The following is a 23,410-nucleotide window of genomic DNA, read 5'->3' as shown; positions in this document are numbered from 1 at the left end:
TCTAAACTCTCATTTCAACCATTGAAACATTCTCGGAAGACGACAATAACTGTCTCACACAAACTATTAGCTTCAAAGCAATTTTCAAGTGATCGAATGATCAATACGAAACATTCCGAGTCTACATCAAATGACTATCTCACACAAATCATGTAAGATGTAACCAGGTGATTTTCACATGATCATCTTTTGACTTTCGTCAAGAATATAAGATGAACTTGGTTAAAGCGAATGCTTACAAACACATATTTCGAGAAATATGTAAGCGAGTTAAACTCAGGTCGAAATATCAAATGTGCATAATTGAAGTCTATATAGCTATACGACTTTTGTCTCAAATAGGATTTTGAGTGATAAATGAGTTCAAGTCTCCACATACCTTTTGTTGATGAAGTTCCACAAGCTCCCCTTAGTAGTTCTTCGTCTTCAATCGATGAACGCCGTGAAGTTTAATGCTCAACTACACTTTCTATCCTAATCCGAGACTTAGCTATAAGTAGACTAGAAATCAAGACTTATGTTTTTGACAACTAAACTTGACAAACAAGCTTGAGATAGCAACACTTGCGAGTTCTACAATATCTTGTTTCGCTAGTCGATTAAGATTATTGTGAGGTGATTGATATTTCTAGGATGTTCTTCGGGAATATAAGTCTGGTATATCAATTGGTTCCTATTCACCTTGATTTATCAAAAGATGGAACAAAACTTCATAGGTATTTATGTGGGAGACAGATTTATCTATTAGACTTTTCTGTGAGAGACAGATTTGTTTATCAAGTCTTCGACTTTGGGCTGTAGCAACTCTTAGTTGTGGGTGAGATCAGATAAGGGAATCAATTATGTAGAGTCTTGCTGGGATTCAGAGACGTAAGGAACGCAACTGTACCTTAATCAGTGTGAGATTGGTTAGGGCTCAACTACATCCCAATACCAAGTTAACTTGTAGTAGGCTAGAGTCTATAGCGGCTTAATACAGTGTGGTGTTCGAATCTAGACTAGGTCCCGAGGGTTTTCTGCATTTGCGGTTTCCTCGTTAACTAAACTTCTGGTGTTTGCGTTAATTATTTCTTTTCCGCATTATATTTGTTTATATAATTGGAATATCACAGGTTGTACGTAGTCCAATCAATTGGTAAATCCCACCTTTGGTTGTTGATTGAAATTTATTGACACTTGAACATTGGTCTTTGGTATCGTTCAAGTTGTTTCTCATATTAAACAGGCTCACGGGTTTCTATCTGTTTGATTTGTTGTTTATATTGATAAACAGAGATATAACTCTTGGTTATATTTTTCTTGATTGAGTCTGACTGTCTAGTTGATTCTCTTGGAATTATATTGGAGTTAGTCCATACAGATTTCCTAAACGAAATATTGGGTTTGGTTGTTAGACCCCCGATTTTTCATAACTGGCATTAGGATGTCTAAACCTATTGGTTTTAGTACTCCCTGTGAATTCTTTCAGGAAAGTCAGTTCAATTTGTTCATCAATCGTTCGAACTAATTGTAGCATTAATACAAATTGGTCAAGGATATTACAAAAAGGTCCTGCTCAACCTAAAGTGAAAGATGAGGTTCAAAATGTGAGAAAGGTACCAGTAGGTCGAAGCAACAATTGAGATATGAATGACAACCTTAATCTGATAATTGAAGGATACAAGGATCTTATCAACAGGTTATCAAAATCCTCCAAACAAACTTCTTCTAGTAAGAATTCAAACTTAGTCTCATACTTTGATGATAATAAGTTCTATGATATTTTTCACATCAAAAAGGGTTTCCTCCAAAAGTTAGAAGGAAAAAGAGTTGAATTCTTACTCATGAAAAATCCTGTTGAGTAAGATTTGCTAATAATCGGGTATACTTATTGGTAAAATGTCTTCTGATTAGTTGAGCTATTTTCTTATCGTTCATAGCTAAACTATTGTCTACAGATAGCTTTTCCTAAGTATTTTTTGTTTCAAGAATCATTTCAGTGTTTACTTTTGGAAAATTCTTCTTACATTTGATTTGAGAGCTACTTTTATGCTCTAAATTTTTCCTCCTGTGAGAATATAAAATTTATTGAGCCAAAAAATTCGAAAGAAATTTTCATGTAGCAACATTTTGCTATGTTCTTATTACCTTGAAACGAGGTATTTTACAGTTTTTGTTTTGGGGGCCATATTGGTTTTCGTACGGGTATTCACATTGACTTGTCACAAACCAATTTTTACAAACCCTAAAGTTATTCCCTAAGAAATCATTTAAATACCAATCCTATTGAGTCACGTACGCGTACTCTAGGTTATTTTCTTCTTGTCAAGAATGTCTTCACCTTCTCGCACTTGTGATTTTGCAAGAGGTTTTCTTGATAAAGGTATTGGTTTCGAGTCCAAAGGGAAGAAGAAAAGAACCCTAGTAGATGTTGATGATATCAAATATCGAATATCAAAATCCTAAGGATTATCCTGATATCTCATGCTACTATGCTTATACTCATCAAGATGTTGAGAATGATGAGATGGTTTCGGCTGAAGTAGTTCATGATTTTCTTAAATTCTTTGAGAAAGCAAAACTACAGCTCGTTGATACTTTGAAGGGTCTCGATGTGTTACGATTTGGTTGAAAAGGGTTAATTCTGACCCTGTTCTCATGAAGACACATGTTAAAGATCTTTTCAATGAGGATATCTTTTCTGAAGAAGCAGTGGATGTTGTCAATTACAAGCTTAAAGGACTCAATACTCGTGAGGGTTCCAGAAGTGCTACTTGATTTCAATTCATGATCGGTTTTGTTGGTCTAGGGTTCTTTTGTATTTAGCTTGTTGTTTTTAGATTTTGAATCTTAATTTCTAGGAAACTTTTTATGAGAATCTCTTGTGTTTTTAAGAAGGATAACTAGGGTTTGGAATACCAATTATTGTGATTACACATAGCTATTGTCAACGTTTTTCATCTTGCAATGTTTTTAGATTTATTTATTTAAATTATAAGTTATTTGGAAGATGATTTTGTAGTATTAATCTTTATTGGTTTTATATATTGTAAAAATAATTTTGTATGGCATATGTGGTTTACATCCGTGAACTGTGATTATTCCATATATGCTCAAAAGTTAAGTCTATTGTGTCATTATGCAAATATTGATGGAAAATAGAATGAACTTTTAGACTATATGTCAAAGGTTAAGTCTATGGTATCATTATGCAAATTTTGATGTAAAATAGAATGAACTGCAGTATTGATCTTTCCATGATCCATTTTATGTGAAATTACTGTATGGCTCCGTAAGTTTTCTTATGATGAGTATTTTCATTAAATTAATATATGAGTTTCTCTAGTAAATTAATTTATTTGAGTTTACTGGATACAAATTCATGTTTCATGTGCTTTGTTAATGTCCAAAGAAAGCCTTCTTTTCTTGTGAAAGTAAGCTCGTTCTTGTTATTCCTTTTGGGAATGACATTTATGGGGGAGAGTTCTTAATTGAACTTGTGCTTAATTGCTAAATCTTTGTGAGGAATATATGAGGTATCTTGTATCTTTATTAACTCCTTCGTGAATACACTAAGTTTCGACTATGTGAAATCTCGAAACAAAGTTGATATGTTCTTTTTTAGTCATGAAGTATCTCTTTGAGAATTTCATTATGGTCCATGTTTGTGGGTAAAATCTGGTTCTGCTGGTTTTGGTCAATTTGGGTGTGTGCATGAGAAACGAGCCTAAACCTTAAACAAATGCACCGCACGGAAGTACTTTAGATTCCAGAGATCAATCTGTACAATCCTGGCCTAAACCAAGAAATTACCGTTCCAGGCTTGCTTCGACCACAAAGTGAAGGAGAAGGCTTGGTCCTGGGGAGGGAAGCGAAGAAGGTGTTGAGACCAGAATAATTAATTCTGAAGGTGTGGCTATTTTATGACTTGTATCAGAATGTGGAACTGACTTGCGGAATGTAAGCTGTCATTTCTTTTGGTGTTTTCTGGATACTGTGTTGTTGTTAACCAAAAACTTGTCGCTTGGTCGAAAATAGGTGAAACCTATTTATACAAGTCATAACTGAACGCACCCTGGTCTCGTAGGAAGTGGGAGTCGATGAGTGATGAAGAAGTGGGGTAATGTGTAAATGTCAGAAGCCATTTTCCCACTATGAAGGAAACGAGTTTGTTTACACCCACTACTTCTTGCCGCCACTAACTGCCCTGTTTTCCTGACACTTTCTTATGATGGACGTGTTGCACGCCGCACGCTGTAAACCGCCAGACCAATACCCTGATGAGCATCCCCTAGTTTGTGACATGTTTGATGTCTCAAATATGGAAAAGTGTAGAAGATTTCTGAGAGGGTCTTGTGTAAAAGACCTGGTTACTCTGATTAATTGTACGCGAACTAAGTAGCAGATAGCCATGTGCGGCGAGTCAAAGTCAGGAGACTTGCCGCAAGAGAATAGTGTATGATGCTATTAGGCTTGCTGGTCGCCTAAAACTTGCCATGGGCCTGTCAATTCTGTGGCGGATTTGGACGGTTGAGATTGTAATTCATGTGAGAGGGTATCCATTGATTATGGACGCATTCCGTTTGAATCTTTTAATAGCATAGTAGAACCATTGGCACATGCCAGTGACATGGTGGCATGGCCAAAGCTAGGATTTTGTGTCGTTGCCAAAATTAGGGCTTGGCGGCATGGCCAAGCTAAGATTTGGCGTCGTGGACAAAATTAGGGCTTGGCGGCATGACGAATACTAGAATTTGGCATATTGGTGTTAAATTTAAATATGGCTTCGGCAACATTGGCTCCAGTTTCCATATCAAACTTAATTCCTTAGGGAACATTACTTGGCTTGGTTGGCGTGACAACCTTGGCTAAATTAGGGTTCGGCATATCGAAACCCTAATTAGCGCGTGTGGCATGTGGCCGTGGCACAATATCGTTTTTTGTGCAAACGGATCCATGACCATGCCAAAGGAATCATGGCAGAGCCATAACACGGGGATGTCCACAGGAGCAAGGGCAGCTATGAGTGGCCATAACATGGAGCCACTTTTAGGGTTTCCGGGGTTCCACATGGCTCGTGGCATGTTGTGGGGCCCAAAGCGGCGTAATTTGGGCCACAACTGGAAATTAGGGTTTTGGTTAATGCGCCTAAAGAAAAGCCGTGCTTCTGACTAGAAAACCCTAATTTAAGCATGTAATGGCGGTGGCCACGAACATGAGGTAGGTTAGCACCTAGGCGCGCTATTTACGGCATGTTGGCCTGTTTGGCATGCTGCCACAAAGTGGCACGTTTGGCGTGGCAGAGTGGCATGTTGGCATGCCGTTCAGCTCATTGGCGCGGTTTTGGAAAGCCAATTGGCTTTGTGACCATCTGGCGCAATTTTCCTCTTTTAACACTGTGGCAAGTTTAGAGCAACCTGATTGGTTAATATAAAAGAGGCCGTCCAAGCATGGGCGTGGCCACACTTCTAGTGTGCGTGTGGCGGATTTAAAGTGACCTGATTGGTCGATGTAAAAGAAGAGGGTCGGTCAAGCAGCATGGGGCGTGGCCATTGGCAAGTGGCGCCGGATGGCTTATGGCACGGCCACACCTCCCTTTGTTATTGCTCCTTTTTCCGCGGCTCCTCTTTTTTATTCCTTGTTTTCTGATTTTGGGTAGGATTTTGAACCTACTAATCCATGGCGGATCAATTGCCTAGCTTGCCTAGGTTTAGTCTCGACCAGCAAGGTCTAATATACTGCGCGCGGAGCAAAACCCTAATTTTGCAAATTAATTGGGTTAGGATATTTTCGTGAGTTATCACAAAATTGATTGAACCCTGCATAGAGTTCTTTAAATTTATTGTCAGAGAGCAGTATGCTTTCCTGTTGAGTTCTTTTATGCGAAGAACATAGCGCATATCAATATTAATATTAATTCGAAGAACAAAATTGTCATGTCATATCAATATTAAGGGTTCGGCCGGGGAACATAGCGCAGAAAAGTATTCGGTGAGTCTTATATTAATGAATAATATATGCAGGGCGGCGAAATTTACAGAACATCTGGGATTGTTGCTACATGCACCATTCTGGGTAAATTTCATGTGAATATATTGAATTGCTCAATAAATGTGCCATCGAAGAGGTTGAACACTCATCACTATTACATGGCTCCGTCTCTTTGCAGAGTGACAACATATTAAATGCGGGAAATTTATAACTTTAGTCCTGAACTAAAATCCACCATCAACATTAAGTCCCCTACTTAGCACGTAATGGTGGCATTGTTGCGGGGTAAGCATGAGATGGTGACAGACAAGGATAAAAAAAATCGAAAGGGCAAGACATGAGAAGATTACCAGGAAAATTCGATTGACCTTTGGTGAGAGGTATGAGCAGTCTGTAATCTTTGTGCTGGCGCGCTTATATCTTGTCCACGGAGTACTTGTGCCATGTAGTGTTGGTGCAGCGAGCCTTGAATACAAAGACGAGTGTTGAGGTGGTGGAGCCGTCAGCACTATAATGTATTGAGGTAGTATGCATGACAACACAGTAGTGAGTGTTGAGGAATTTGTACGTCTCAACACTAAAAGGAGGATGTGTTAACGTAGTATGCCTGAAAACAAAGTAGTGAGTGTTGAGGAATTTGCACGTCTCAACACTAAGAGGAAGGATGTGCTAAGGCAGTATGCCTTGCAACACAGTGGTGAGTGTTGAGGAATTTGAATGTCTCAACACCAAGAGGAAAAATGTGTTGAGGAAGTTTGCCAGGCAATACAGTGGTAAGTGTTGAGGAATTTGAACGTCTCAACACTAAGAGGAAAAATGTTTTGAGGCATTTTTCCTGGCAACACAGTGGTGAGTGTTGACGAATTTTCACGTCTCAACACTAAGAGGAAGTATGTGTTGAGTCAGTTTGCCTGGCAACACAGTGGTGAGTGTTGAGGAATTTTCACGTCTCAACACTAAGAGGAAAAATGTGTTGAGGCAGTTTGCCTTGCAACACATTGGTGGGTGTTGAGGAATTTGAACGTCTCAACACTAAGAGGAAAAATATGTTGAGGCAGTGGTGAATGTTGAGGAATTTTGACATATCAACACTAAGAGGAAGTATGTGTTGAGGAAGTTTTACTGGCAATACAGTGGTGAGTGTTGAGGAATTTTAACGTCTCAACACTAAGAGGAAAAATGTGTTGAGGCAGTTTGCCTGGCAACATAGTGGTGAGTGTTGAGGAATTTTCACGTCTCAACACTAAGAGGAAGTATGTGTTGAGTCAGTTTGCCTGGCAAAACAATGTTGAGTGTTGAGGAATTTTCACGTCTCAACACTAAGAGGAAGTATGTGTTGAGGCAGTTTGCCTGACAACACAGTGGTGAGTGTTGAGGAATTTTCACATCTCGACACTAAGAGGAAAAATGTGTTGAGGTAGTTTGCATGGCAACACAGTGGTGAGTGTTGAGGAATTTGAACGTCTCAACACTAAGAGGGAATATGTGTTGCCAGGCAAAGTGTTGGGGAATTTGAACGTCTCAACACTAAGAGGAAAAATGTGTTGAGGCAGTTTGTCTGGCAACACAGTGGTGAGTTTTAAGGAATTTTCACGTCTCAACACTAAGAGGAAGTATGTGTTGAGGCAGTTTTCCTGGCAACATTGTGGTGAGTGTTGAGGAATTTTCATGTCTCAACACTAAGAGGAAAAATGTGTTGAGGCAGTTTGCCTGGCAACACAGTGGTGAGTGTTGAGGAATTTGAACTTCTCAACACTAAGAGATTTAAAAATTTTATTTGTTATGCCTAATAGATATAAAACATTTAGTTTAAGGATAGTTACTTAGCTCTGTATCCGCTAGGCATGTACTTCACGCATGATTGGGATTTGGGTGTATCAGGCTCTCCCGTGAGTAAGCAGCGTGACAAAAGTCCCCATGTGTAATTATCCTGAGCTTATTTTCTCGTGGAAGATGTGCTTCCGTTGAATTCGTTGGTAAGGTGGTGACTGCGTTTAAACTTCTAAACCTGAAGGAGGCTTCAGTCCCCAAGTGTAGCTATACTTTGGTTGTACCACCTTGAATCCATGCCTCTGTGATTTGATACAAGCTTATTGTACTCTCCTGGATGGGATGCTTGGAACGTCACATGGACGAAATATTCTTTGTAGTGGTTGTTGCTATGGTGAAGATCTGGTTGGTATCAACGAAAGAGCAGCAGCTGTGATCAGAAGAGACTTGGCTGGCTGCGATTACAATTCTTGACAGGGAGGAGTGGCGGCTACGGGAACGAACCTTGGCAGGAAGGAGTGGCGGCTTCTGGAGAGAACATTGAAGCGGCTTCTGGAGCGAAACGTTTAAGAGGAGCTGCTTCTGGAGGCGAAACGTTGAAGTGGCTCCTGGAGCGAAACGTTGAAGTGAAGCGGCTTTGGGAGCGAAAAGTTTAAGCAAAGGCTTCTAAAGCGAAACGTTGAAGCGGAGCGAATTTTGGAGCGAAAAGTTGAAGCATAGGCTTCTGGAGCGAAACGTTGAAGCAGAGCGGCTTCTGGAGAGAACGTTGAAGAGGCTCCTGGAGCAAAACATTGATGCAGAGCGGCTTCTGGAGCGAAACGTTGAAGCGGAGCGGCTTCTGGAGAGAACGTTGAAGCGACGGCTTCTGGAGAGAACGTTGAAGCGGCTCCCGGAGCAAAGGTCGAAGCGCCAACGCAACAAAGTTGAGGGATTAAAATATATCTCAGCGCTGCACCTTGGAGAAATTGAAAATCCCACACACATTCTCCATCATAGACTACATGGTTTTGTGAACAAAGTCCCCAGAAAGCATTAATGCACAACTCCACCAATTGATGCTCAGTCACATTTGGTTTATGACAATCTAACGCCCGAATCTTAATCCCTTGACTAATCATTCAGATGTTCATTGTTTCGCTCCTTTTGAGTTGTGGCCATGTCCGTATGAGCCTTAGCAAGAACTTCTTGTCTTTCCATCAAATCAGAAATGGTAATAAGGGGTCGGCTTCCTCTGGCCCCTCCGGTCTCTCGTCCTGATGGTGGAGTGACATCATCTCTGGTGACAACTGGGAGCGTCACACTTGAAGAAACAGTGAGGGTGGCGGCAGCGGCTCTTTCTCTGGTGATCAGAGGTGTAACGCCTGAGGGAATGTTTCCTACGTCGCTGATATTGGTGGTAGAGTCTGCGGCGCCGCGGGTGTTGATCATGCTGATAGGTGGTACATTGATGTCACTGAAAGGAATGTTGATATCAAGGGCGTTTTCAGCGCCGGTGGCATCGGGGTTTATTGATGACCTGCACTTGAGCTCTATCCTCTTGAAATTGGGATTGAAAAATGAAATTGGAAATTGGTATTTCAACCGAGAGATTAATCTCCCACTGCGGTCGCCAATTGTTTGTGGGTAAAAACTGTTTCTGCTGGTTTTGGTCAATTTGGGTGTGTGGTTGAGAAACGAGCCTAAACCTTAAACAAATGCACTGCACGGGAGTACTTTAGATTCCAGAGATTAATCTGTACAATCCTGGCCTAAACCAAGAAATGGCCATTCCAGGCTTGCTTCAGTCACAAAGTGAAGGAGAAGAGTTGATCCTAGGGAGGGAAGCGAAGAAGGTGTTGAAACCAGAATGATTAATTCTGAAGGTGTGGCTATTTTATGACTTGTATCAGAATGTGGAACTGGCTTGCGGAATGTAAGCTATTAGTTCTTTTGGTGTTTTCTGGATACTGTGTTGTTGTTAACCAAAAACTTGTCGCTTGGTCGAAAATAGGTGAAACCTATTTATACAAGTCATAACTGAATGCACCCTGGTCTCGTAGGAAGTGGGAGTCGTTGAGTGATGGAGAAGTGGGGTAATGTGTAAATGTCAGAAGCCATTTTCCCACTATGAAGGAAACGAGTTTGTTTACACCCACTACTTCTTGCCGCTACTAACTGCCCTGTTTTCCTGACACTTTCTTATGATGGACGTGTTGCACGCCGCACGCTGTAAACCGCCAGATCAATACCCTGATGAGCATCCCCCAATTTGTGACATGTTTGATATCTCAAGTATGGAAAAGTGTAGAAGATTGCTGAGTGGGTCTTGTGTACAAGACCTGGCTACTCTGATTAATTGTACGTGAACTAAGTAGCAGGTAGCCATGTGTGGCGAGTCAAAGTCAGGAGACTTGCCTCAAGAGAATAGCGTGTGATGCTATTAGGCTTGCTGGTCGCCTAAAACTTGCCATGGGCCTGTCAATTCTGTGGCAAATTTGGACGGCTGAGATTGTAATTCATGTGAGAGGGTGGCCATTGATTATGGCTGCATTCCGTTGGCATCTTTTAATAGCATAGTAGAGCCATTGGCACATGCCAGTGACATGGTGGCATGGCCAAAGCTAGTATTTGGCGTCGTGGCCAAAATTAGGGCTTGGCGGCATGGCCAAGCTAGGATTTGGCGCCATGGCCAAAATTAGGGCTTGGCGGCATGGCCAAGTCTAGAATTTGGCATATTGGTGTTAAACCCAAATACGGCTTCGGCAACATTGGCTCCAGTTTCCATATCAAAATTAATGCCTTAGGAAGCATTACTTGCAAATTAATTGGGTTAGGATATTTTCGTAAGTTATCACAAAATTGATTGAACTCTGCATAGAGTTCTTTAAATTTATTGCCAGGGAGTAGTATGCTTTCCTGTTGAGTTCTTTTATGCAAAGACCTTAACCTTGATACTTCGGGAAATTCATGTTACTCTGCTGCGAGTGAACATTAATTGTCATGTCATATCAATATTAAGGGTTCAGCCGAAGAACATAGCACAGAAAAGTATTCGGTGAGTCTTATATTAATGAATAATATAGGCAGGGCGTCGAAATTTACAGAACATCTGGGTTGTTGCTACATGCACCATTCTGGGTAAATTTCATGTGAATATATTGAATTGCTCAATAAATGCGCCAGTGAAGAGGTTGAAAACTCATCACTATTACATGGATCTGTCTCTTTGCAGAGTGACAACATATTAAATACGGGAAATTTATAACTTTATCCTTGAACTAAAAACCACCATCAACAATCCCGTAATTATTGTACCTTTGCCAATTTATATTGACAAAAAGGTGGGGAATTATTTTGTAGGTCACAAAACATACATATGGTTTACGGATCATTATGTAAGGGGGAGTGGTTTTCATTGTGAGATGAAGTATTGAATAAGGGGGAGTGATACATACCGCCATAATATTATTTTCAAAGTTGTGGTACAATTGAACTTTGATGTTGTGTAATAATACTATGACATTGTATAAAAATATGAAAACAATCTTGTTGATTATTGTTATAGCTACGGATCTTCAACAACAATGATGCTGGGTCGAATTCATTCAGTGTCACTGGAATACTTGGAGCGGCAAAGAATTCAAGTAATGTTGAAGAACCAAGGAAATCAAGCATTATGGATGAGAAGCTAGAAAGTCTTATTTATTTTGTAATCCATATATATTGATAGTTTTGTCACTAAAATTGACAAAGGGGGAGATTGTTAGAGCATTGCTCGGCCGAACTCGCAAGCGTTGTTATCTCAAGCTTGTTTGTCAAGTTTAGTTGATCAAAACTGTAGTCTTGATTTCTAGTCTATCTATATAAGTTTCAGACTAGGATGGATTGTATAGTTGAGCTTTAGACTTCACGGCGCTTACTACTGAAGAACTTGGAGGAACTTCATCAACAAAAGGTATGTGGAGACTAAAACTCATCAATCCTCAGAACTCTATTATATTCTTACTTATCTCCTATTGAGACAAAAGTCGTATACGATATGGTCTTTCGTATCGTACACATTTGATATTTCGAGCTGAGTATTACTTGCTTATCTATTTCTCGAAATACGTGTTGGTGGATTTCTGTCTTAGATACATTCATAATTATTCTTGAATTTATGTCAAAAGATGATCATGTGGAAATTTCCTTGAAACATCTTACATGATTTATGTGAGACAGTCATTTGATGTTGACTTGGAAAGTTTCGTATTGATCATTCGATCACTTGAAAATTGCTTATTAACTAATGGTGTGTGTGAGACATCCATTTTCTTCTTCTAAGAATGTTTCAATGATTGAAATGAGAGTTAAGAGATAACACCCATGTCTGGATACATTACGGTTTGTGTACTTAGTGTACGAACTGTTTTGACGGAATTCAGGACCAGAAGTTTGCATACCCTTTCGCAAACTTATTCAACTGTTTAAGTCAGGGCACTTAAGTTTGCATACCCGTTCGCAAACTGATTTAACTGTTGAAGTCCGGGAACCAAGTTTGCGTACCCGTTCGCAAACGGTTTCAACTGAGTTCAGTCCGGAGCTAAAGTTTTCATTCCCGTTTACAAACTGTTAGCTTGTGACCACTGTCCAGAACTTAAGCTCGCATACCCGTTCACAAACTTAAGTGGTTCAAGTTCTTAAATCGGTAAAGTATGATTTCATACTCATGAACAAATACATTTATATAATAAAGAATGCAATCTTTGCAAACCGTGGCTTAAATGTTCATGAATTGATTCTTTCGAATCAATCCGATTTTGCTTCAATTGAATCATATATACTTCTATGTGATTGTTAACAATTGAACAACTCTCTGAAGAATACAATTAGATCCTTTGATTATCTTTGATCATCGTAGTTGATCTAGATGTGTTAGAAGAATGTGGATTAGACAAAAGCGTTCATATGGCTAACCTTTGTTGAATATTATTGAACCAACTAAGTATACACGTTTAGGTACGGTTACCCATATCTAAATGAAGTATATTTCATTTGTGAGTGACAATCTAAGTCCATCTAACGATGGAGAGACATTTCTTTGGTTTCAAGCAAAACTTAGTTTGTATCTTAAATCAGGATTTCATCTAACGGTGAATAATGAATGCTTTGTTTCTAAGCTAACTAAGCAAACTCTGATTTGAAAGCTATATAAGGGAGAAATTTAGCAACTAGGAAACCTAATCCCCACACCTCCTGTGTGATACAAGTTGCATACTAGAGTCGGTTCATCATTAACCTAGGGTTTTCCTAAAACCATTTAGGTTAACAACTTAAAGACTTCATTGGGATTCTGAAGCCAGATCCAAATATTTTCTTTGTAGTTGCATATTCTGATCTTACTTGTTCAATCGTATTGAGTACTGTCTTCTCTAAGATTGACTCGAGATTTATCTCCGATAGGTAAGATATAAAAAGTAATCACAAAGCTTTTTGTCTCATTCTTTGTGATTCGACAATAACTTGTTCTACTACCATATAGTTAAGTTACTGTGAGGTGATTGATATTTCTAGGATGTTCTCCGGGAAAATAAGACCGGATTATCAATTGGTTCATGTGCATCTTGATTTATCATAAGAGGAAACAAACCTTCATAGGTATTTATGTGGGAGACGGATTTATCTATCAGAAAAGACATTTATGTGGGAGACATATTTGTTTATAAGTCTTCGATTTTGGGTCGTAGAAACTCTTAGTTGTGGGTGAGATCAGCTAAGGGAATCAAGTGCGTAGAATCCTGCTGGGATTCAGAGGCGTCGGGAACGCGACTGTACCTTGATCAGTGTGATATTGGTTAGGGCTCAGCTACATTCCAGTCCGAGTTAATCTTGTAGTAGACTAGTGTCTGCAGCGGCTTAATACAGTGTAGTGTTCAATCTGGACTAGGTCCCGGGTTTTTCTGCATTTGCGGTTTCCTCGTTAACAAAATTTCTGGTGTCTGTGTTATTTTTTTCTGCATTATATTTGTTTATATAATTGAAATATCACAGGTTGTCCGCAGTTTAATCAATTGGTAAATCCAACCTTTGGTTGTTGATTGACACTTGAACATTGGTCACATAAAATAAGATCAGAAAGAAAATCCTAGATCAAGTAGATAGTAAGATCCTGGCTAAAATCCATATCCTTAGTAGTGCTTAGCAGAAAAATGATTAACCAGAGCAAGTGCATTACTAGTAACCTGAGCAACACCAGTGACTCTTCTCCTAATAGAAATTCTATAATTAGTATTCTTGCCATGACATGTAAACCCTTTAGTACGAGTATTTTCATCAGCAAGTGCAGCACTTACCCAAGTATGTACATTACTCATATGCCACATGAAATCGGAAACAACATTTTTACCCTTACTCATTTCTCCAAGTTCTTTGATGGATTTACTCAACCGATCCACACTATCACCCATACTATCTACACAATCTTTCAAATCTTGGAGATCTATACCTTTGATACCTTTAACTCTAGTCATCGTGGAAACGTAACTCCTTACAGATCTAGCTTGGGATAAACTTACGTGTAATGATGTTTGAGCTCTTTTCTTAGACTTTGTTGGATTTAGCTTCTAAATACTGAAAGTGATTCAAAACATAAATCTGGATACTGGGTCACACCGCAAGATGTTTTGATGAAATTGCCAGACTTTTTTTGCCATGATGACCGATGATGTGCAAAACATGAACAAAAGAAGAAGGAGACAGAGGAAACTAGTTTGGTTCATGGCAGATTAAGTTGAACTGAAATATATCCGAGACATATAGAGATAGATGTTTTTGGTGGTAGTGATGAAATGTGAGATGTTGGAATTTAGAAATGGGTTTGTGGGGTTTATATAAAGGGACTTGGGAAAACAGTTTTTTGTATGTGAACTTGATTTGTTTTTCACTATTGGTTTTTCACATTTCACGGCACTTGTGTAAAAACGAACTAAATCATACCGTATCTTACACTTATCCCATGTCTAGTCGCGCAGACAAAAATAAATACGATGTTGAAAAGTTTCAAATTCATCTTATTGTCATCGTATCGTTTTTTTGCTAAGAAAAACACTGATGCATTAACAAAGAAGAAATTTACAAACATCAACTATGGGCTCTTTCCTCGTCAAACTGTCCAAAAAAGGAGGAACAGAGACCCAGTTATCTTTTAAACTGAACTTTCTAGCCCGACGTGCAAGCTGGTCGGCTAGCTTGTTCTTAAGACGCTTAATATAAAAACTAGAAAAGGAAATCCGACTGTCTTCCATAATATCACTACATCTCCAATCCACGGAACCATTTCCTCCATTAACAAAATCTACCAAATGAAGGCAATCACTAACGAACAGAACTCTAGACAGATTCATCTCCTTCGCCCAGGAAATTGCAAAAATTAGAGCAGTCGCCTCAGCACCAACTGCATCTGTAGTCAGTCCAAAGTCCGATCTAGTTCTCTTTAATCTTCCTACAGTATCACAGAGAATCAAACCCACACCCATATTAAACTTCTTGAAAGAACCATCTATAAAAATGATATAATCAACAACCTGAATGGAAGTTTTAACTTCCATTCTAATAGTTTTATAATACTAAGGAGGAGCAATATATGTATTGATCAATCTTTTAGTATCCAAAATTACTCTATCTAGATTTATTGAAACATTCCCGAAGAACACATCACATCTTAATTTCCAAACACACCACATCACAATTGCTCCAATACTTGGCCAATTGACTGCATATGGAGACTTCCCTAAGACCTTATCAAACCACCATTGAAAAATATCTTCCATCTAAACATAATCAGTAACAATCAAATGTTGGAGAGATAAAGCAAACCAAATATGAGAAGCAATAGGACAACGAATAAACAAATGCATTACAGATTCAACTTCATTTCTACATAACGGGCAGCAATCATCAACAACAGGATTATAAAGTTTGGGGGTAGAATTTACTGGCAACATCTGAGCGAACACTTTCCACATGAAGAATTTAATTTTTGGAAGACATTCTAAAGACCGAACCTTTTTCCAGAAAGAAGCATCTTCAATTGAGTTATAATCATTCATATAAACATTATAAGCTGTCTTGACAGAGAAATCGCCACTCTTAGTGTGACTCCAAAAAATGTTATCTTTTTTACTAGTATTAATTCTAAGAGACCTAATTTTAATAACATCATCAGGAGAAAACAGAGAGGTTAAAAGGCCAATATTCCAAGTGTTATTTTGAACATCCATAAGCTCACTAACAAATTGTAGTTATTAAAATTCGGATTAATAGAAACAGGTGGTGAGCTACTGCATGGTGATCAGTTAGAAGACCAGATTCTCGTAGATGTACCATCATTTATTTTACTCATAATATTTGCTTTAAAAATAACAAACTATTAACTATACCTTTCCAGATCCAAGAGGAAGTATCAGCCGCTTTATCAATTTCCAACAAGTTTTGATTAGGAAAATATTTATCTTTTAAGAATCTAGAAACCAACTGATCTGGGTTTTTACAAATTCTCCAACTCAGTTTAGCAATAAGAACCCTATTAGTTGCATAAGAATTTCTAATACCTAAGACACCACTTAACTTAGACTTACCAATATCACTCCAAGAACGAAAATAAGCTGCTCTTCTTGGATTTTTCTTTGACCACCAAAAAGTTCTCTGAATCGAATCAATTTTTGAAGTAATCTTTTTAGGGAAAGGAAAACAAGACATATGATAAACTGCCAAACTGGAAAGCATAATAACTGTTCTACCAGCACCATTAAGATTGGATCTCTTACAATTGCTTAATCTAGCATAGAATTTATCTATAAGAAACTGAAATGACTTAGATTTATCCCTTTTAACAAATAACGGTGTACCAAGGTATTTCTCAGAACTACTCAAAAATTTAATCCCTGGAGATTTCGATAATAACTTCACATGCTTATGATGCATCTTAGCACTAGTAAAGAAGCCAGATTTCTCAAAATTGATAGCCTGACCAGAAGCCTTTGCAAAAGTATTTATAATCTTCATTAAGTTTCTAGCATAAGATAACGAAGCTTTTGAAAATAGTATACAATCATCAACGAAAAGCAAATGAGAGATAGAAGGACTATTTTTATTTATTTTAAAACCCTGTATCAAATTTTCAGATTCACCTTTCATCAATAGTTGAGATAGTGTTTCCATACAAATAATAAAGATGTAAAGAGATAGACAATCTCCCTGTCTAATGCCCCTAGAAGGGAAAAAGACCTCACCTGGAGAGCCATTAACTAAGACTGAATAAGAAACCGTGCTAATACATTGATAGATCAGCTGACACCAAATTTCAGAGAAACCAAGTTTCTTAAAGACTGAAAGAATAAAAGGCCATTCTAGTCTATCAAAAGATTTTCAAAGATCTAGCTTGATGGCCATAAAACCATTCTTATTGTTTTTTTTCTTTTTAGTTTTAAAGGAGTGCAAAACTTCATGACTGATTATAATATTATCTTGAATCTGCCTGTTAGCTATAAAAGCAGATTGATAAGGCGAAATAAGAGAGTCAAGAAGAGGTTTTAATCTATTAGTTAAAAATTTTGAAATTATTTTATAAACTGAATTTGTTAAACTAATAGGTCTAAATTCATTAGGAGAGGAAGGATTATTAACCTTAGGAATAAGCGTAATGAAAGAGTGGTTTAACTGCTTGAGAAGAAATTTATTTCGAAAAAAAGATTGAACATGATTAATAACTTCAATAGAGACTTCTGCCCAAGGAGCCATATTGTTTACAACATAATGAATTTCTTCAATAGTAGGAATAGCTACTAAGTCGACATTCATTGCATCTGTAATAGTTGGCTGAACATCTTTTAAAACTTCTTCAATCTCAACATTACTTGGCATAGAAGAAGTATAAGTACATTTAAAGTGATTTGTAAGAAGAGATATTACTTGCTCTCCAGTTTCCAACCAATTACCCTGACTGTCTCTTAAAGTATGTATGGTGTTATACATATTCTTAAGTATTTTTGTTTATAAAAAGAATATTCTATTTCATACCACAAATCAAGCTGCTTTAAGTAATTCATAATATAACTACCTATAGTTGGAGTATAAGGCATAGACCGAAGCTTTTCAATTTCAGAATTTAACCTAGATATAGTTGTTTTAATATGACCAAAAGAGTTCAAGTTCCATTTGCTGAGATCAAGCTTAAGATTTTTAAGCTTTCCAGCAATAATATAACTTGGAGAACCCTTAACACCTTAATCCCAAGAATTAATAAGCACATTCTAAAAATCTGAGCTCAATTGCCAACATTTAAAGAATTTATAAGGAATAAACAGAGCTTGTTCTTGATGAAAACACTTTAGTAAAATATGACAGTGATCAGAATAAACTCTTCCTAAATTAGTGACCCTAATATGAGGAAGAACCGAAACCCACTTATCATTCATAAATCCCCTATCTAGTTTTTTTCGAAAATCAAATCAGTTGGATTCTTAAACCTTCTATTACACCACGTAAAAGGATTGCCAAAAGAAAAACTTCATTCATTTTTAACTGAGTTAAGGTATTTCTAACAAAATATAAAGTTAAAGTCCACTAATAATAACCAAGGCCTATTATCCACTTCATTCATGTGACTCAAATAGTTCCATTGATTTCTCATACCCAGAACATTTAAAGAAACATAAACAAAAGAAACAATACAGTTTTTTATAACAGGAGTTTGTCGTAGACAATATGAATCATGTTAAAAGCACTACCTATAACTTCAATATTAGAATTTGCATAGTACCCTAAAGCCAAACCACCTGACTTACCAACATCAGGTACTACATGCCACGAATCGAAAGGGAGATGATGAGTAAATTTATTAACAGTTTCAGTGTCAACCATAGTTTCTAAGAGACAAATTGCACTAGGTTTAAATTTTCTAAATAAGTTCAAGAGATGTAGCCATTTTTTATCAGAGCAACATCCATTCATGTTCCAGCAAATAAATTTCATGATTCTCAGAGATTAAAACCAAAAACTAAGACAAATAAAGATAATATAGGGAAAAAGTTCAAGGAAAACTTACAAGGTCATGAATAGAGGCAGGTTCAGCATCCATAGAGTCCATTGTATCCACCATCATGAGATTAACTTCATTTTCAAATTCTTCTTCAGTGATAAGAGGCTCAGGAGGTAAAAAAGTAATTGGGGTAGGTTCATAAATAACTTCCTTATCAAGACAGCTTGATCCTATATTCTCCTAGTTTTGATAAAGCAGCAACAGAAGGGAAATGTAAGCAAAGCATTTGATAACTCAGGGAGAGTAGAAGAACTTGAACCTTTTACAACAAACTGGAGACTGAAAGAGCAAGCTGAAGGGTGCACAACAACATTTGAATGAGATCCAGTACCTATCGAAGCAGAGACCTCAGACCTTTTGATTGCACCAGATCCTTCCCCCTTTTCAGATTCAGAAACTACCATCAGATGAACTTACAAAACAGGTTCTCTAATAACCATAAATGACGAGTGTTACAACAAGTCTGATCACTACTTCTTCACAAGGTAATCAGATACCATAAGACAAACAAAAAATATTAAGAATTCCAATACTTAAATCAGTTAAACAATATTCCATTTTTATACTTCCAATTTATAATTGAGAAAAACAGAGATTACCCATTTCCAAACACAAACCCTAAGAATTCTTCAACCAATACTAGTTTCAAGAAGGACCTAATAAGGTCTAAACCTCAGGTAATCATGAGCTACTTCATAATGCTTGTTTAAGAAAATCAGACACTTCAGAACTTAACCAACAGTTCATTCCCAATTCATAAGAACTAAATTAATCTTCATAATCAAATCCCTACAAGAAGTAGGATCTCATAATGCTAGAAATAGCATATCAAAAAAAAAAAAAACTTCTGAGAAATATCAATCATAACCAATAAGAGGCTTTGATAAGAGCAATAAAATCATACCCGAAAGAAACCTCAATAACCAATCAAATCATATATCACTTTGCTTAATCTCATGATGGTGAAGACATAAACCCTATGTTGTCTCCCCCTCAACCCATAACCTAATCAGAAAAGAAATTAAAAGTTAGAAATTCTACGAATTGAAATTGACCAGAAACACAGAAACTAAAAACAAACCAATAAACTAGTTTAAACATGAGGAAAATTCAAAAAGAAGAATGGGTTCTAAGAGTTTGATGGAAAGGACTAGACCGTCAGAAATTAGGGTTTTGAAAAAACAAAATAGGAAAACAAGCAAAAATTCTGAAGCTTAAAAGAAAATTAGATCATTGAGAAGATTAGAAAAGAATCAAAAAGATTAGATTAACATAGAAAAATAACAAATCCGGAGAGAAGACGAAGAATTGATCGAAGAAGATGATGGAAAAATTTGAAATTGACTAAATCAGTGTCGCCAGACCAATCGCCTCACAAAACAGTAATTGTAAGCTAGGGACCCCTCATTTTTGGAAATTAGTCACCACCGTTAGTATTGTCATCGTATCACAAGAAACTTTTTGGGCACCAAGAGAAAAATATGAAGATTTTGTTTTATGTTAAAAAGTCCAGTAGGAGCTCTTGCTTCCTACCTCCCAACCATACTGATATTTTCCTTAATGTGGACAGTGTGTTCATTGCCGACCTACAAATCAACAGCCTTAGACCGTGTTATCAAGTAATGATGACTGATAAACAATTTATGGGCCCTATACTTTTTCAGTTAGAGGACGAGAGATATTTGTACAAAAAAAAACGCACATCTTTAACAGCGGTCTACAAAAACTTCAGATATCGAGCTCGGTAAATTTGCAAGTTCTCTTGCTATTGATTGGAAATGACAAGGCGGAACCATTTGCTCCCTGCATCCGTTGCCGTTGATAGTTTAAATTTGTGTCGAAATCGTGTACCCCAAAATTTGGTCTGTCCTTGTTTCCTTACATAGTAACTTAAAGTATAAACTTGTGTCTGTCCTCTTTTCTCAACTATTTTTTCTTAAAGCATGCATTTTATTAAAAGGAATTTAGTTTACAATTTGTCGTGGGTATGTGGTATCCACAGAATCATGATATAAAATTTGACTAATAAAAGATGGGATTGTCTGGTCCCATATTCTGGTTGATGAACTTCCCATTTGACTTCCATCTGCCGCAAGATTGGCTAAACCATCTGCTGTTTGATTTCCTTCCTTATAGTTGTACTGAATAGAAGCCTGCAGGATCTGTCGAAATCAAATTTTTATTTCCTCAATCATCCATGATATGCGCCAAGGTTGTGCGTTGGAATCTCTGCAGATGAACCCTGCCCCTGCAAAACCTGGGTGGCCTCTGGATGCTCTATCTGTGTTATTCTTAATCCAGTTGATGTCCGGAGTGTACCATCACACCGATATTGTTGATATCCTTTTGTCTCTTGTTAGGTGGTTAAATATCGGTGCATCTCTTGGTATGATTGGTGGTGAGTAATCTAGTGCCGCGGAGAATTCTTGTTGCAGTTTTTGTGTCCAGCCTAAGATTTCTTCCGAAGTTGTTTTCTTTTGTTGGTATATTAGAACATTCCTAGCTAGCCATAAGGTCCAGAATAGAAAACAGAAAGAGGAGATTACAGATGTTGACGCAGATTGTTGAAGCATTTGGGAAATGGTTTTCTGAGGCGTTAAAGTGAAAGTAGGGGAGACTGGTGTATTTGAAAGTTGAGTGAGTAAGGTGTTCCAGAATGTAATTATCGTTGGACAATGAATTAGAAGGTGACTTGCCAATTCTGGATGAGCGTTGCATCTGGGGCATATGTCTGAGTTGTTCAAATGGATGTGATGTAAGAGGGAGAATGTTGGTAGTCCTTCATTGATTGCTTTCCACAAGAAAATCCGAATTTTTGGTGGACATGGTAAATTCCGTAGGAATTTGGTAGGTGGAAGAGGGGTGTGAGTTGGTTTACCATGGGTTAGATATTTGTATCCCGATGATGTAGTGTAGTTTCCAAATTTTGAGTGTGTCCAGATAATTTTATCTTGGGGGCTATTTTGGAGAAGGTGGATGTTTATGATTTTTTTGACTATAGGATTGGGAAGGGTGTTTAATTTTTCCTGATTCCAGGAATGGGAGATTGGGTCGATGATATCTGCTACCATTCGGATTGGGTAACATTGTATCGGGTCTAGATTTGGTGAGTGTGGAATCCAATTGGCTTCTATCGGAGTTGATAACCCATTTACAATATGATGGAATATCACATGTTGCATGGTAGGGACAATTGATGCCAGTTGTCTCCATTGAGGACTGGAGGAGGAGGGTATAAAATCAATGCCTTGTAGAATTGGTTGTTGATCAAGATACTTTGCACTAAAGACACTTCTGCATATGGAGTTAGGTTGTTCATGCAAATTCCAGATTATTTTCATGAGAAGAGCCTTATTATGATCACTGCTATTCCTTATGCCTAACCCTCCTTCGGATAATGGTTTTGTTACTTTATCCCAGCTTATAGGGTGAAGTTTTTTAATTGTTGAGTCATGTCCCCAGAAAAAGTTCCTGGTGATACGATCTATTTGTTTGTGAACATTGCTGGGTAGGTTTTGTGTTTGCATAATATGGGTTGAGGTGGGAATTAGGGAGGTTTTGATGAGAATGGGTCTTCCGATTGGAGTTAGGCATTTTTCCATCAATCCTTTAGCTTTTCGGGCTAATCTTTGTAGGAGGGGAGTGAAGGTTTGATTGGAAGCCCTTCCTTATTTGAATTGGACGCATAGATATGTTGGAGGTTTTGATGTAGCCGGCATATCAAAGAATTGCTGAAATTCGTTTACCTTGATCGGGTCTAGTCTTGGGCGATGAATGATTACTGATTTGGAAGTATTAATTACCTGTCTTGTAGAAGTGCTATAGGAGTGGAGCAGGGTTTTAAGGTGTTGGTTACTCTGATCCGAAGCTTTATATGTGATCAGTAAATCATCTGCATACATTAAATGAATAATGGGTGATGATTTTTTTTTTATATGTTAAGTCCTCGAACTAACTCTTCATTTTGAAGGTTTTTCAGATTTGCAGATAGGATTTCAGCACATATGATAAAAAAATATAGGAAGATAATGGGTTTCCTTGTCTGATACCTCTAGTTGGGTTGATGTAGCCATGGGGTCTACCATTTATGTTGACCGAATATGTAACTGTTGTGACGCATAGCATAATGTAGTCTATAAAGGCTGGTGGAAATCCAAGTTTTGTAAAGGATTTTTTGATGAATCCCCAATCTAAGCTATCATAGGCTTTCTGAATATCCAGTTTGAGAGCTATTTTTGGATCTTTGGTGAGGTTTGAGGTTCTGATATAATGGAAGAGTTCCCCAGCAATTGCTATATTGTAGTGTTTTGATCTTTGTGGTACAAAAGCACTTTGGTAAGGTATTATTAAAAAAGGGATAAGGGTTCTAATTCTGCTGATTAAATTTTTTGCAATGATTTTATATGTGACGTTACAGAGCCCTATGGGTTTGAACTGTGAAGGTTTTGAAGGATAGTCGACTTTAGGTATTAATGTTATGTTTGTGTGGTTCATGAGAGAATATTATTAAAAAAACTTTGAACCATTGCTATCAATTGGTAATGAGTTGTTTCCCATAAAACTTTGAAAAACTTACTTATATAGCCATCTGGAACCGGAGCACTTTCAGAATTT

At 37.6% G+C, this 23,410-nt stretch overlaps 1 protein-coding gene and 1 long non-coding RNA gene across 2 annotated transcripts; both read right to left on the bottom strand.

Moving 5' to 3' along the window:
• Positions 1-13,886: 13,886 nt before the first annotated feature.
• Positions 13,887-14,767, bottom strand: LOC113315629 (21 kDa protein-like). Its single transcript, XM_026563895.1, is given in 3 exon segments — positions 13,887-14,302; positions 14,305-14,463; positions 14,695-14,767. Coding segments are annotated over 3 exon segments (648 nt in total).
• A 55-nt stretch (positions 14,768-14,822) lies between these two features.
• LOC113317203 lies at positions 14,823-19,994 on the bottom strand. The gene is made up of 4 exons (XR_003343329.1): positions 19,701-19,994; positions 19,128-19,176; positions 18,803-18,976; positions 14,823-15,199 (listed from the first exon to the last, which is right to left on the bottom strand). It is a non-coding gene; the product is annotated as an uncharacterized LOC113317203 (long non-coding RNA).
• Between the last annotated feature and the right edge of the window lie 3,416 nt (positions 19,995-23,410).

The sequence above is a fragment of the Papaver somniferum genome, chromosome 10, assembly GCF_003573695.1.
Source record: "Papaver somniferum cultivar HN1 chromosome 10, ASM357369v1, whole genome shotgun sequence".
NCBI lineage: Eukaryota > Viridiplantae > Streptophyta > Magnoliopsida > Ranunculales > Papaveraceae > Papaver > Papaver somniferum.
Note: the sequence above shows the minus strand (reverse complement) of the source record. Positions and strands in the feature narration are given on the sequence as shown.